This window comes from Pteropus vampyrus, unplaced genomic scaffold (assembly GCF_000151845.1).
Source record: "Pteropus vampyrus isolate Shadow unplaced genomic scaffold, Pvam_2.0 Scaffold391, whole genome shotgun sequence".
Taxonomy (NCBI): Eukaryota; Metazoa; Chordata; class Mammalia; order Chiroptera; family Pteropodidae; genus Pteropus; species Pteropus vampyrus.
Genome location: NW_011889172.1, coordinates 325951 through 337503, shown reverse-complemented (window position 1 = coordinate 337503; position 11553 = coordinate 325951). Strand labels below are relative to the sequence as shown.

The following is an 11553-nucleotide window of genomic DNA, read 5'->3' as shown; positions in this document are numbered from 1 at the left end:
TTTTTAAATGGGCAAGAAATTTCAACAGACGTTTCATGAAACAAACTAACAGATGTTCTCAACCAGGGGCGATTCTGTTCCCCAGGGGACATCTGGCAATGTCTTAAGACATTTTTGGGTTATCACAAATGGGGAGAGGGAAATGCCGCTGGCATTTAGTGGGCAAAGGCCAAGGATGCTGCTAAACATCCTACAATGCACAACCCCTACAACAAATTATCCAGCCCCAAATGCCAACAGTACCAAAACTGAGAAACTCTGCCTTAGAATAATTGTCAAAACTAAGAAATCAACATTGGTACAATACTATTAACTAGACTTGAATCCACATTGTCACGTTTCCTCAGTTTCCTCTAATATGTAACAATTTTTAGGTCTTTCCTTGTCTTGCACGACCTTGATACTTTTGAGGAGTAGAATGGCCCCTCATTCTGATGTTTTGTCATGATGGGGTTTGTTGGGTATTTTCTCGTGATTTGGTGAGGTTATGCATTATGGGCAGGGATACCAGAGATGATGTGCCCTTCTCGGTGCATCATACCAGGTTATCATGTTGCTATGTACTCCTGGTTGTATTAAGGTATCTATTCCTGCATCACAAATAACCCCACAACTTAGTGGATTATTATTGTCTCACAGTTTCTATGGGTCAGGAATCCAGGCACAGTTTATTTAGCTGCTATCAGTAGGGGTGGCTGTGGTCTAATCTGAAGGTTTGACAGGGGCAGGGTCTGCTTCCAAGCTTGCTTATGTGGTTGCTAACAGGATGTTGAACTGAAGACCACAGTTCCTCACCGGCTATTGGCTGGGGCCTTTCCAAAAGGCAGCTCAAAATATGGCAGCTTTCATCAATGACCAGTGAGCAAGCAAAACAGAAGCCAGTCTCTTTACAACCTCATCTCAGAAGTGATATTCTACCACTTTTGCTATGTTCTATTTGTTAGAAGCTAGTTCCAACCTATACTTAAGAGGAAGGGATCACAGAAGGGTATGGATACCAGGACGAGGAGATCATTAGGGGCCATCTTAGAGGTTGTTTACCATACTTGCAATATTATCTTCAATCACTTGGTTAAAGCAGTTTCTAAACTTACTACTGCAATGAATACTTTTTTTAAAAAGAATAAATCCACTTTATTTACTTTCAATAAGTTTAAATCCTTGAGGCTTACCGCATTACACAGATTGTGTCTAATGGCCTTAGCTGGAAGGTTGCTTCGGAATTTGGCATAAACCCTGTCACTGTTTCCATGAGCGTGAGTCACCTTCCCCCAGATAACTCTGGTTTTGTTCAGTTTGCCACCAGGAGTCACTGTGTTGATCTTTGCCTTGTACACATAAGCACATTCCTTGCCTAGATAACTCAGTCTCATCTCGAGCATAAACGCTTTCAATTTTAAGAAGAGCTGTGTGCTCCCTCTGGTTCCGGAGACCCCGTTTATAGCCAGCAAAAATGGCCTTGGACCACAGCCTTCCAGACATATTTGTTGTTTTAGAAGTCCTGTTCTCAGCAGGACTCCACAGGCTCCAAGATGGCAGAAAAAGGAAGGGGAGCATAAGAAATACTTTTGAGGAGATACTTTGAGACTGTGCAAATATCCTACTTCTGCTTAAGTTTTCACTCACCAATTTTAGCATCTATCAGTGCGTCTTGCCTACAGTAATTATTTCTATGTGTGTAAATGGTAGGTGATTTCTTATTTCCCTCTTCTACATTTATTAAAATTCTTTTGTAATGAAGAGTTGTCCCTTTCCCATTTATTTACATATTGTTATTGATATGAGCATGAGTTTAAGAATATTTATTTTATTCTTTGGATTATAATCCAATACTGTCATCATTTCGTTGCTCAAGTTGTTCCAAATTTGGCTACTGGGAGCTCTTTCATAGGTTGGCTTCGGTGCCCTTGCAACATGCTTCTCTCCTTTTTATTTGAGCACGTCCTACTTCCTGACATCACAAGATTCTCCATGCTCAGCTTGGAATCTGCCCTAGCTCTGGAACCACTTCTCCAAGGAGCCCTAGTTCTTTTTATTGGAGAATGTTATTTAGAAACCAAGAACTGGGAGCTGGGTGTGTTCATTACTACTGGGGTGTCACTGCATCTGGTCCTGCTAAGTGGATAAAACAAGGAAATATATGCATGTATACACACATATCTGCATGTATCTGTATACACAGTAAATAAAATTTACCATGAGTCCATTCTGATGTGTACAACTCTAATCCAGCCCCACAGGGTTCATTCTAACCATATAGCAATATATCTACAATATATTTACCCATTTGTTCAACTCTGTGTGTGTGTATACACTGGTACAAGTTTCAGAATTGCTAAATCATATCCCTGTGAGGAACATATTTACCAAGTACAATACAATGTTTGTGTATGCTTTTTTTTTCATCTTTAGCCTTCCAGTATCCAGTCAAAATACTATTTCTAAAGTTACTTAGGTCATCTCTCTTCCCCGCCCCCTTCAGTGCCATCATGTGATTCATTTGTAATCCAGACAAATTCATTTGATGGCCTGCACGCCATCTTTCTTCCTACATCCTCAGTTGACAAATGCAGACTCCGGCATCCACCACCACAGTTCTAGACTGAACAGTTCCATCACCACAAAAATCCCTCCATACTGTCCTTTGATGTAAAAAACAAAAATAAAAATCAATAAAAATACTAATTAAAAAATGAGATATGTAATTTATATGGAAAAATGTCAAAAATAAAGCATAAAAAAGCAAACTGCTACTAATTGCCACCAGCGGGAGGGGTGGTGTTAATACGAAACAATTTTTAACCAAACATCTGGATATTGTACAAGCAGATATTACCATAGTCATCTTTTGAAAATAAAATTAAAGTTTATAAAAATGCACTGAAAAAGGCCTGACCTCAGAAGAGAGAATGGGGTGAGGAAAGGGGCTTTACTTTTAGCATGTACTCTTCTAGGCTGATTTGAAATGAGGAATCGCCTTGTCAAAGCTGCTGTATTGTTAAAAAATTTTTGTTGGGTTTGTTTTTTAACAGCCAGGTAAGGGGGGCAGATTGAGCTCTAAGTGTAGGAAGAACAAGGGTACCAGGAAACACTCATGTCTGACATGTTGGGAGGAAACAGAGTCCTGGAGACAACAGGGGAGCCAAGGGGCAGGTGGGGAGGTGACTAACAGAGACCAAAGAGAGACTATTCTCAATGAGCTACAGGCCAGCAGCATCCCAGGTGGCTGGCAGGTCCACCTCCCAAGAAGCCGAATGGTGAATGGAAGGTAGAAGGCTGGGAGGAGCTTGGGAAGCAGTGGGCTAGATTTGAATGTGTTTATGTAAGGAGGACAAGGCAGGGCAACCCGAAGGAGGGATGGTGCAAGGTTCTGGGGGAAGCTCTTGAGAAGGGCTCTGGAATGTGGCTCTGGGAAAGGACAAGGCTACGGTTGACCCCAGGATCTGTGGCTAGGGGAACAGAGATGGGGTGTTTGGTGTCCTGTCTACTCACACGTGGGAGGAGGAGGCTGGAGACAGCTAATAACACTGTGGACCTGACATCCTGCTGTTTTAACTGCATTATCTCACCGAGATGTGAGTGCCATCATGGTACCCCTTTTTTCAAGGAAACTGAGAATCACAGCAGCTGACTTCCCCGAATCCCACAACTCATGGTCAGTCAACATTCAGCCTATTCCACACTGTCTTGCTCTGTCCACTATGATGGAAGTGTAGATGCTTAACCACGTTTTAGCTCATCTACACTGCATAATGTGACAATGAAATAAACACAATCAGTTCCACTGTAGAAAAGGAAGTGGAAGCTTAGGGAGGTTAAGGAACTTGGTCAGGGTCACTGTTGGTGTTGGAGCTGGGATTCCACCCACAGTTTGTCTGAATCCAGTATTCCTAACTCATGGCAAGTCCCCGAGCTCTGAACTTCCACACAGGCTCCTAGTCTACTGGCTTACTCTTTCCTCACTAATCCAGTCAATATTGGGCTCTTATTGAGCTGGGTACTGAGTATATTGACAACCAGATACCGACTCCCCTCATTACATAACCCTCAAAGATGACAACGATGAAGCTGCTTCTAAGCTTTTATTAACATGACTTTTTAAAAACAAGCATCTATACCAGTGTGGAGGGTGACGCTGAGAGAAGGGAGGGCATGGCAGGGGAAGGAATTCTGTTTTATTGGTAATAAAGCTCCAGGTTCATCCCATCGTGGATTTCATCTAAAAGGAAAGGTGTTAAGGAATCAATATTGTGGGCTCCATCCCCACCCCTCTCATCTCTCACAGCTGGGTGAGGATGGGCTGAATGCTCAGCCCCGGGGCCGAGGAAGCCATCTTGGACTGGGTCCTTTTGATTTGGAGACACCAAACAATAAAAAGTTCATGCTCCTTTTGCACAACTGACATGCCGGAATCTCACTCCACCCTGACCTCCTGTCCACATTAGGTGGAACTGAGTAATAGATATCTTGACCTTAAAGTGTCTTCTAAGCCTCGAAATATTTCACCAACCACCCTCCTCCTCCATCAAAATAATCACGACTCCCATTTTCTAAATGCTCACCATGTGCCAAATACTAAGTTAAACACCTTATGTGCATCATCTCAGACAGACTCAGTATTTAACCAAGAGAATCAGGACACGGTATGTACACTCTTCCTCAAATCATACAAAGGATACAGTCCCCCAGAGAAACGTGGTCCTTAAAAATCGTGTACCTAGGAGATAGAACCTTTTAGACAAAAACCCTGGAGGCAAGCTGAGGAAGCCCTTTCTAAGCAAGGCACTCCCCCAACCCAAACCTTCTGGCCTAGTGCTGTGCTGTCCAGCCCCCAGCTGTGCCACTGCACTCACCACTTCTTTAGTACAATCTTGTTCCAACGGGTACCAGTTTGGGCTGCGATCAGCTTCTTAAGGTCCCCGATGGTGTCATCGGTGCTGGGCGCAGTGGAGTTAAGGAAAATGGAACGGGAAGGTAGAACACAGAAGAGGACATTGCAGGGCTGAATGCACTCTGCCAAGGCCCCATCCGCCCCTTGTCCCAGGTTCAACTAAAATCACCCCGCAACACAGAATGAGTTGCCTCAGGCCAAACACCCGCACGGGGAGCACTGCCTCTCGGCCACCGGTGGATACTTGCATTTCACGCGGACCTTCTTCCCCAGACGGTCGTTGCAAACAACCTCGATCATTCTGTCTGGAGCTACACAGTGTGGGGGTTGTGAGACAGCGGAGTCAGGACGTCAAGGGCCTCCCAGGCCCCAAGATCTCTGGTTACCGAGATTTTTGTTCATTTCCCACCCCCACCCCCACTCCCACCCCGAGGAGACAGCGGACCCCAGGCCTCCCCGCTTCTAGCCGCCTCTCGCAGGCCGGTGGACCGTAGATGGCCAGGTCCCATCAGCTTTCCCCGGCTCCGGACCGCTCCACTTGGCCCCCCTCACCTCGAAGCGCTTAGAACCTACCGACGCCACAACCTCCTCGGTGGAGAGCAGAGCCGCGGCCAGAGTCGACGCCGAGAACCGGAAGCGGAAGCGCGCCGCCGAAGGCGCCGGTCCCTCCGGTGCCGGTAGACACCCAGCCGCGTTCTTTGTGTTCCGAGCCCTGGCGTGGGCTTGTGGGTTCCTAGGCACCGCTTTGGGGTCCCGAGGCTGGGCAGGAGGAGACTTGCAGTCGGTGCTCATGGACCGGGGGACAATGGGAAGAGGGGCAACCTTTTGTTCCTGAGCCCGGCGAAACCTCTAACTGCAGCTAGGGGGCTAACGGGTAACCAAACAGCTGCCAATGTAACTGTTTTATTCCTTTTCAGCAGGCAGGATTTCCCTTACGGTGAGCCCAAAGGGATTCACTCTGAAAAGGGGCCAGCACTTCTGATTCGCCCAATCTACTTTCTCAAACTAGGATGTGAGATTAGGTGGAAGACATGAGGGGCCATCCTGTGGAAGGGATATATGTTGGGTAACCTGGTCGGGCTGGCCAAGAGGTCCCACCACAAATGCTGGGCTCAGGAGCCTTCCTGCCTCAGAACTTTGACCCACCATTCCTCCCCTCTGAGTGGGCTTGAGAGGGCAGGGAATCTGAATGGAAAGCTATTCAGATTGTAGACACAGGCTTTGGATCCAGACAGATGAGTCAAAACCCCAACCTTACCCCTTAATATTAAGCTGTATAGTTTCAAGCAAGACACTTCCCCTCTCTGATTCTCATTTTCCTCATCTATGGAAAGGTGATCGATAGCAATTCCCACCCTAAGAATTGGTCTTGAACCAGCCCCTGACAGACCTCTGAGTGCAGAAAAATAGATGAGACAAGAAGAGAAGTTGGAAGGTCAAGGGTGAGCTGAGGGTACTGATGTGCCTGAGGAGGTTTGAAAGGAGCGCATCTTTGCATTCACATAGAAAGGGTGAGTCACAGAAGGTGTTGAAGGTCTTACAACCAGATGGTGGAATTGCTGAGGCTCATTTTTCTCTTTGTTGCTTTTTGGTGTTTTCCCAGATTATCTACAATGAACATATGTTACTTTTGTAATGCGGGGGGCGGGGAGGGAGGGAAGTAAATGTTAGTTTTTGTTTTAAAAGAGAAGTTCTAATTTCTCAGTGTTCAGTTCAAAGATAGCGTAAGTACAGGATCATGATGCTGATTTATGGGCTTGGGGAGATTGGAAAGGGGTGGGGAGTGCTGCTGAAAGTGGAGAAAAATAAAGTCTGGGGCTGCCGGGGCCTTGGACTCCATGGGGAGTGGTGAGGATCTTGGGAGGGGACTGCAGGGTATGACATCCTGAGGAGAGGATAGGGGAACAATGGGAAGTCACAGAACTAGATTGCCAATGCTGCACAGACTCGCTGCCCTGGACTCAGGTGAGAGGCGGAGGGGCCTCAGGAGACAGGACACCTCATACTAGTGACCCCTCCCCACACCCTGGTAATTCTAACTTGGGGCTTCCCATGAAGGGACTCAGTGACTGCCCATCAGGAGCCAGGGCATCCCCATCCCCCTGTCTGGGTGGCAGTAGGATCTGTTGTTAGATCTGCTGTTTGTAGCGGAGGTAGAGTTCTGGGTCATGACCCAAGCTAACTGGGCAGGCCCTCTCTGACCCTTTGTTTCTTGGGTTTCTGACCCAGAGGAAGGAGCTTTGCGTTGGGGCAGGCGATGGTTCTTAGGAATCCCCTGTAACTATGCTGAGGGCAGGGACACCTGGGTTCTGCTGAACTTAAAGGCACCCCTCCCACCTAGGGTTTACCAGTGGGGAAATAATCTGAGAGGAGGAAGGGGTTGCTCAGGAGGTCCCTTCCCCCAACATCTCAGCCTGTCAGCAGGCCTTGGAGATACAGCAGTGACCAATGCTGACCTGCCACCCCAGAGTTCAGTTTGACAGAGGAGGAAGACGAGTAAAGAAAACTGAAGAGGTTGTTACAATACAGTGTGACAGGTGCTGTGAAGGAGAAGCCCGAGTGCTGGGAGCCCAGGAGGCGTTGTCGCTGCATGACTGGCATGGGTTTTGCAGAGGAATTCATGACCACAGTGCATTGTGGTAGAGGCCCATGTTCTGGCATCACAAAGATCTGGGCTTGTGGCCCTGGCAAGCAACTTGACCTCTGTGCAGTTCTTTTAATCGTTCCTTCCAGCGTTGAAAGATGGCTGCCCGAAAAGGAAGCATTTTTTTTTTTCTGTGCTTTTGTTCGAGGAAAAATATGAAAGGTTTGATTTATTAATAAACATTTGGAATTTGTTTTTTTTAAAAATAATACTTGCACACAGTAAAAATTCAAGATGCAAGAAAGTATATAAGTAGCACGTAAAGTCAGCTTACCCTCCAGACTGCAGCCCCTCCCCAGGAACAACTACCCCTAAAAGGTTCCATTTTCTAGGGATTGTCTCTGCATTTTCAAACATGTGTGATACAGAACCTCCCAAGAAAATGATAAAGCCAGATAATACATTTCAATAGAAATAGGGACCTCGTGGTTTTAAGTAACATACAATATTTTAAATTATGTCAAAGGCAGAAAGGAATGACAGTTTTTATACAGGGATTTATGAATAAAGTGAAACAATAAATCGTGTATGCATTTTATTGGAGAGATATATGTGTATATGTGTGAGTGTGTGTGTGTCCATTGAGATCAAACTACATAAACTGTTCTCTATACTTTGTTTTTTAAAGTGAACAGTATCCTATACATTGTCCCAAGCAGCACAGGAAGACATACCTCATTCTTTTTGACAGTGTGAGATCCTAGAAGCGGAATTATTGGGTCTAACAGAGGCTGCAATCTGATATTGCCAAACCGCCTTCAAAGAGTTTTCATCAATTATGGCCCACCTGCAGTGATTGAGAGGGTGCGTGTGCTCACACACAGACCAATCTGGGTATTTGCTGGCTTATCTCTTAATCTGATTATGTGTTAACCATTATGTTTTAGTTTTTATTTATAGATAAGTGTGAGCATACGGATCTATATTTTTTAGCTTTATTGAGATATAATTGATATGGAAAAATTTCACACATTTAATGTATACATCTTAAGTTTTGCATTTCTTTTGAAAACAGTTTTTACATCTCCAATTCGTGCATTTACATGTTATTAATAACACGTTTACTGCTATTGTAGGCTCTTGAGGGTGTGATTTAGCAAAACCTATTCAAAATTAAACTTCATGTGTCCTTTGAGCCATCAAAGTGTCTCTTGGTTATTTATCCTTTAGAAATAAAGGCATTAGAGGTGTATATATGTATATATATATAAATAATACATATACACACACACATACATACATACATACATACGTACGTACGTACTATGGGGGGAAGAAGAAACTTTCCTCTACCTTCACGGTTCTTTCGGCTAATTATCAAATAGACATGAGACAGATTGGCAAGAGAAAATAACCAAATTTAATACATACATATGTGTGGGAACCTCACATACAGGAGAGTCAAAGACCCCCACATGCACAGGAGGTTCAGAGACAGAAAGGGAAAGTGGGTATATAAGACATTCTGAACTAGGGATGAGGTAAGGTGCTTTGGGGGCTTCAAAGAGTCATTGCAGGATGAGAGCAGATGTTTAGTAAATAGAAGTTTGCCTTGGTACATAAAAGTATGCTTAGCTCCAATATTGTTTGTGGTAACAAATCTGGAAGCAGCTTAAACACTCATGAATACTGGAATGTTTCAATAAATTTCACTGACAGTATGAATTGCTATTTAAAAAGTGAATGCTATTTGGTGAGAGTGTCAACGACTTGGCATTATTAATCAAAACAAAAAATTCAACACGCCCTTTGGCAAGTTATTTCACTTCTACAAGTGTATCCTCATGCATACGCATCACAAAGCGTTATTAAGCACTAAAAAGTAGAAGCCTCACTCTCTGCCCTGTCCTCCGCTCGTGGTCCCGCCCCAACCACCACCTCAGCAATGTCTTCCTGGCTCTGCTTGGGTCCCAGCCCCGGCCTTTCAAGACTGGTTCGGGTCCTGCCCTCTGGCCTGGTCACGGCCCCAGCCACGCATTTCGAAATCGGTCCTTGTCGAGGCCCCTCACCCCGCCTCCGGCCTCGGCACCTCCCCAGCCACGCCCTGCAGGCGTGGCCCTGGCCCCAGCCCCGCCCCCGAGGTCGCCATCACTCAGCCCCGCCCCCAACAGCGGCGCGGGCCGTATCCCCGCCCCTAGCCACGCCCCCGGACTCGTCACGGCCCCAGCCACGCCTTCCCGGCTTAGTCCTGGTTCAATGCCCCGGCCTACGCACCTCCTCCGGACCGCGGGCTGGTGGCTCGCTGGGGCCCGACCACGTTCCCGCGGAAGGAAAGCCGAAACTCTCCCCCGGTACCCGCGGCCGTGGCCCGCGCCCTGCCGGCGCTCCCACTCCCCCCGCCCTCTGGGGCGCCCCCGGGGCGAGTCCCAGAGTTCCTCTAGCAAAAAGTGGAAATGCGTGTCGACGGGATCATGGCGACCTTGGCTGACCTGCCGGACTCGGTCCTGTTGGAGATCTTCTCTTACCTCCCGGTCCGGGACCGGATCCGCCTCTCCCGGTGCGGCCTCGCCCGGCGGAGGCGGTGGGGAGGGGCTGGGCGGGGCGCACCGGAGAGGCGGATCCGGTACCGGCGGGGTCGGACTTGTTCTAACGGCGGGTCCACTTCCCTAGGGTATGTCACCGTTGGAAGAGGCTGGTGGACGACCGGTGGCTGTGGCGACACGTTGACCTGACGCTCTACACGGTAAGTGGGGCAAGCCTGGCGGGCCTGGGCCGCGGTCGGCTGGCCAGACCTCGAGGAGCCGCCCTCCCACTGTGGATTTTGAGCCAGGCAGTCCGGGCCGTGTCGCCAACTTGCTCCACTGCGACCTCTCTGCCTCAGTTTCCCCATTTTCTGAAAGGTGATAACTGAGAATGTGCAGGGAATGAGCTTAGAGTAGTGCCTGGGATATATATAGTCAGCATATGTTAAGTGCTGGTTGATGATTAGATTATTACTTCTTACTGAGGAGTTTTCATGGGGAAATCATTTTCCAGTCAACTGATTTCCAGAATTAATTTCCTGAGTGATGCAGCTGAACCATTTTCACTTTCTACCACTTGCATTTTATTTTTCTTGTTTTTATTATGAACTATTTCAAATATATAGAAATATATAGAGGATAACATGGTTTCAGATAACGAACATGTACGCACTACCCAGATTTAACCTATTTTAACCTTTGCACTTCTTTGCTGCAGATTGTGTGAAACACACATACAAATGTTTATTTATATATGTATATATAGAGGTGTATTTATTGCACTTGTGTAAACTCTTCAGAGGAGTTCCACTATTATAAAATGGAATTGTAGCCTTCCTTTGACGTTTTTATTCAATTCCTATGTGTGTGAACCTGTAAGCAATATACAGTATTGTTAATGTGTTAATATAGCTTAGATAATGCTATTCCAATTAGATAATTAAATGTTATTTTACTTATGTAACTGCCCACAGCTAGCTTTATTCACACCTGAGTTTTGTGATTTATTATAATGGCCATGTGTAAATCTAGATCATTCCTTTAATTGTTGTTTAATGAATATACCAAATTTGTTTATTTTCTTATTGATGTTTAGATTATTTCCATCTCTTTCCTATTAAAAACAGTGTTATAAGAGTCACAAACTTTACTGTGCAGACGAATCACCTGGGGATCTTGTTAAAATGCAGATTATGATTCAGTGGCCTGGAATAGGCCCCAGATTCTGAATTTCTAACAACCTCCCAGGTGTTACCCACGTCGCTGGTCCTTGTTCCACAAGAATGTCCTTGTGTCTATCTTCTCGTGTCCAGGTCCAAGTTTCTCTGTAACCCAGAAGTGCGATTTCTGAGAGGTAGGGTCATTTATGTTTTAGCATCTTCAGTTCTTCATCTGCAAATCCAAAATCAAAAAGTTTGCAAAATGGAACATATTTTTGTAAGCTTAGTCCAAATTTATTTGGTGGCAAAGCATGACCTGAACTGGTGTGAGGCTATTAATGTCTTTTTCCTTACCTTGCTTAGAATAGTCTTAGGTTATACTGAATAATATTAATC

The 11553-nt window shown here is 45.8% G+C and overlaps 2 protein-coding genes across 3 annotated transcripts in view; one reads left to right on the top strand and one right to left on the bottom strand.

Annotated features, from left to right (window-relative positions):
• Positions 1-4067: 4067 nt before the first annotated feature.
• Positions 4068-5625, bottom strand: UBL5 (ubiquitin like 5). Of its 2 annotated transcripts, none has more exons than XM_011380235.2 (5): positions 5465-5625; positions 5136-5202; positions 4854-4937; positions 4680-4717; positions 4068-4219 (listed from the first exon to the last, which is right to left on the bottom strand). In XM_011380235.2, exons 2-5 carry the CDS (start codon positions 5189-5191, stop codon positions 4176-4178), a joined length of 222 nt encoding a protein of 73 aa, XP_011378537.1. In that variant the 5' UTR covers positions 5192-5202; positions 5465-5625; the 3' UTR covers positions 4068-4175. The 2 variants fall into 2 exon arrangements, with proteins under 2 accessions (XP_011378537.1, XP_011378538.1); XM_011380236.2 differs by having other exon boundaries at positions 5444-5548.
• A 4078-nt stretch (positions 5626-9703) lies between these two features.
• The window catches only part of FBXL12 (F-box and leucine rich repeat protein 12), a 6281-nt gene continuing 4431 nt past the window's right edge, over positions 9704-11553 (top strand). Inside the window, exons 1-2 of the mRNA XM_011380234.2 lie at positions 9704-10032; positions 10146-10218. Of these exons, the coding sequence (XP_011378536.1) occupies positions 9929-10032; positions 10146-10218 (177 nt within the window). The 5' untranslated portion in view covers positions 9704-9928. The remainder of the gene's footprint in view (positions 10033-10145; positions 10219-11553) is intronic.